The sequence below is a fragment of the Lathyrus oleraceus genome, chromosome 7 (genome assembly GCF_024323335.1).
Source record: "Lathyrus oleraceus cultivar Zhongwan6 chromosome 7, CAAS_Psat_ZW6_1.0, whole genome shotgun sequence".
Taxonomy (NCBI): Eukaryota; Viridiplantae; Streptophyta; class Magnoliopsida; order Fabales; family Fabaceae; genus Lathyrus; species Lathyrus oleraceus.
In genome coordinates, this window is record NC_066585.1 from 218,702,322 (window position 1) to 218,706,630 (window position 4,309).

The 4,309-nt window shown below is 34.3% G+C and overlaps 1 protein-coding gene across 1 annotated transcript; it reads right to left on the bottom strand.

The window, feature by feature from the left end:
• Positions 1–1,709: 1,709 nt before the first annotated feature.
• On the bottom strand, positions 1,710–3,545 carry LOC127108214 (uncharacterized protein At4g06744). The gene has a single exon (XM_051045643.1). It carries the CDS (start codon positions 3,487–3,489, stop codon positions 1,996–1,998), a length of 1,494 nt encoding a protein of 497 aa, XP_050901600.1. The 5' UTR covers positions 3,490–3,545; the 3' UTR covers positions 1,710–1,995.
• Positions 3,546–4,309: the final 764 nt, after the last annotated feature.

Here is a 4,309-nt window from a genome sequence, read left to right on the forward strand (position 1 = left end):
ACTACTGGATGTAGTGTAACCAGTTACTGGTTTTAGGGTAACCGGTTACACTAGGAGCAATTTCTTAAAAACTTTAAAAGTTCATAACTTTTGTTACGAGTGTTCGATTTGAGTGTCGTTCGATGTGTCGGAAAGCTAAGACGTGTATTGTCCTTTAAAGTTGGTTTCAGGACCTGAAAATGAATATTTTTTGTGTGGTGGTGTTGATAGGAATTCAAATATTTATGTGGTGGTGTGACATAACTTTAAATGCATTGTTGTTGCTTGTTATGTTTTATGTTAATGTTGTTAAGTTATATAATATGTGTTTGATGCATGATGACCAGTATTGACGGTGTACATTGACTATGGAGGTGGGTCATTGTGCATGATGTTGTTGTTGCATGTATTATATGTTGCATGCATTCATGTTGTTGGAAAAATGGTCAGTCATTGGTGAGCCTTAAATCTCATTGTGTAGAATGGGCCGATAGCTGATTTTAGAGGTGATGGAATTAATGAGACGTTCTCATAGGTGATGGTAGCGAATTAAGGACTTTGATCCTAGGAGGTGAGGATCGAAGTGGTGAACCTGAGTGTTCACGTATTGATACACAATGCATTGAGTCGAGTTGTTGAGTCTTATTGTATTGTACATTGACTGCATTTGTTATTGTGTTGGATGGTTGATTATGTTGTTATTATGTTGGATGGCTGTTATGTTGCTATTATGTGTGAATATCCGTTATGTGGATTATGTGGAATTGTCTTGTAGAATGAGTGATGTACATGTGATAATCTAATTCTTACTTATTATCATGATTTCCTTTATATAATTATGATATCTCACCCCTTCTGTTTGAATGTTGTCTCCATGTGGGTAACGTGTAGATAATATAAAATATGAGCTTAGATGTGATTTCATTAGTAATGTGCACCCCGATGTTTTCGCCAAACCTATTGTGTCTCCGAATGTCAAACGCGTTGTTGTGAAAGAGGTAGTTGTTGGCAACGAAGAGAAGATTAAGTTCAACAACCAATTTTGAAGGGAAGATTGACAACTAAGGAAAGATTGAGTTCAACAACTTTGAGCTGATGACGAGATGGATGCGATGATTTCGAGATCGATCGAAAATATTATGAAGATGTTTAAATATTCACCTGTATACTAAAATGTAATATTCGATTTATGTTAACGATTACCTAATAATGTTTCTTTTTTTATGTTATGAATGCTAATTTTATTTTTTATTCTGCATTGTTGGCTATGTGTTTATTTCTGGTTCTGCATGATTCGAAAATACACCTTCATAACGTTTAGAGGGATATATTTTTGAGAACAAATTAGGCGAAAATCGGGGGCGTGACTCAAAGTCAATATAAATTGTGTGTATTTGACGTGCATCTGGAAATATATCTCTAATTTTAAGAATGTTTTGAATTTTTCACTGCAAAGATTCTCTTATATTTATTCACCTTTAAAGTTTGTCTTGCATGTGTGAGAAGTATGGAGCATTTTTGGAGATTGTTCTTACTATAAAAAGCATTATACTTTTCTAATATAAATGAAACAACCCTAACCAATAATAATTTTAAAATACATGTAATAATTTCAATTTTTTAAGTTCTGCACTCCTCATCCATTTCTTTCAATATCATAAATTATCTTAAGCAAATAAAAAAAACATTTTGGTTGTACCACCAAACTATTACAAGTCAAAGATGCCAAATTGGGATAACAAATATTTATTCATGAACAAGACAGCACACAATTAACATAATAGTTCCATAGAATCAAAATAAATATCTTCAAATTAGCATTATTTTGAAGCTCAACAAACCATGGCACTAGCACCTTATGAACTAATAACACCGACACATATTTTACATATAAAATATTGACAATAAGACATAGACAATAGTAATGATAATTCATAAGCACAAGAAATTGATGTGTCTGTGTCGATAACACTTGACACACCTTTGATCTGTAGTGTTTCGCTACATGGCGAACACTCACATTCTCAACCGATGTGGTTTGAGAGACTTATAAGTAACAGGCTCAGTAGCCATTTCCGAGGCAGTGTTCTGTTTCTGTTTCTGCCCCCAATGTGTTTTACAAGGCACGTATTTCAGACTCGGCGGATTCGAACAAGGTTTCACCTTACATTGAAATGCATAACACTCTTGCTTCGATTTTTGATTCGGAAGTCCAGGAATACAATTCCTACTAACATCCAATATCTTCGACTTCAACAAACTCCAACACGATGGTTCAAGAGCAGTAAAATAATTATCCGCCAGAGACAAATTCCCATTATTACGTATCCCAGGTAAAACACAAACACTCTCAGGAACAGTACCGTAGAATTTGTTATGTGCTAGATTCAGAAACTGAATCTTCTCTAAACAACCAAACGAAGCAGGAATAGGACCCGTTAACAGATTTTCACTAACATCAAAAACAGTAGCTTTTTTCAAATAGCCTATTTCATAAGGTAAACAACCTTCAAATTTATTCTGTAAGAAAAGAACTTCAGTTAAAGTTTTCGCAGCGTTACCGATACTTCTAGGAATTTCGCCAACGAATTGATTGTGTGCGAAAGTTAGATACCTTGCAGGAGTAGAACCGAAATTGGCAGGTAAACATTGACTAAACTGGTTGTTATTGATGAAGATTACGTCGAGATCTTTCTCGAATAACTGCGATGGAACAGACCCGGTGAGGAAGTTGAACCTGAGGTCTAGGAAAACTAGTTTTGTAGATAGAAGAACTTCGTTCGGAAACGGGCCGGAAAGTTTGTTGTTACTGAGGTCAAGTTCGTAGAAAAAAGGGTATTTAGTGATTGCTTCTGGGATTTGGTTTGAGAAATTGTTAGAATTGACATGGAAGAATGTTAATTCTTCTAGTTTGTCTAATATACCAGTGAAGCCTGTGAGTGGTATATTGGTACAGTCTTTGCTTGAGAATTTTGCTTGGTTGAAGTCTAATCCAGCAACTGCTTGTTGGTTATCTACTGGGAATGTTCCACAAAGGATTCCCCTGAAGTTGCAAGTTTCTGTATTATTGTTCCAGTTATTAGTGTACCCTTTGGGGTCATTGATAAGTGATTTGAATTTGAGAAGTGCGGCACGAGCTTTTTCTAATCGGGTGGGGGGACACGGCGGAGGTGGAGGTGGAGGGCAGTTATTTTCCGGGGAAGGAGCGGGAGAATAGGCGCCTCCTCCTCCTCCGCCGATGATGATTTCTAGTGTTTCTCGTTTAGTTTCTGGTGTTAGGCCTAGTGCTTCACTTTCTGAAGATGCCACATGTTCTTGAGCAAGAACTATGTATTGAAAGTGAAGCACAAAAGCACATGTTATTGCTAAGAATGAAAAGGAAAGGGACTTGGTTTTTCCCATTTTGGTTTTGAGAATTTTGTTTGATGAGATGAGTGAAAGAAACAATGGATTGGGACTATATATGGTGTTATTGGTTGGTTGCACCTTTTTGTGTAAAAATATTTGCATGACTTTTGGTTGGAGAAAAGTCAAGACTCGTGAACTTGAGGTGTATGATGATCTAAAAAAACAAAAAGTGAGCACACTTATGATAAGCTGTTGTGCTTTCTTTTTCTATGGATGACAATTTTCATTATATTATATTACTATTGGTTAATGTGATCTCTTGGAGGGGGATATTTTTCTCTTGCATTCAGAAAGAAAAAAACCCGCAGTAATTGTTTGGTCAAGATCAGATAATCAAACAACTTAGATATAAATTTAATATTTTAAATTAACATACAAAAATTAAAATATATTTTATATTAAATCATTAAATCTTGATCAAACGGTTATTAAAAACTTGAATGTGTGAATGCGTACATTTATTGAATGCATTGGATTCAATTTCCTTGGGTGATCGAGTCTCAAATAATTGGGATTAAGGAAGTGGACAAACTGTTATGTGGCCTACCATGTTAATTTTAATAGTTGGGTGCTTTTGTTAAGATATTTTTTTGGTTATATGAGGCAAAAATTTAATAAATTTAGAAAATATTACATCTTAATCAGCTAACATGGAATAGGTTAATTCAGGATAAGGATAATGTAAAATAAGTAGAGGCTCTAAAATACTGATAAGAAAATAATAATTTGTTTTCCTTTATATCATAGGTTAGAAAATGAGAAGATTAAACACAAAATTTATGATGCGTCAAACAAAAAACGTAAATAACTATACTAAATAGTCTAAAATTAATCTATCCAGTATAAAAAATTGCAATAGTGATAGAAAAAAAAAAGAACATGCAAAAATTGTTTATTCAGTTTAATAATAAGATGTCTACAC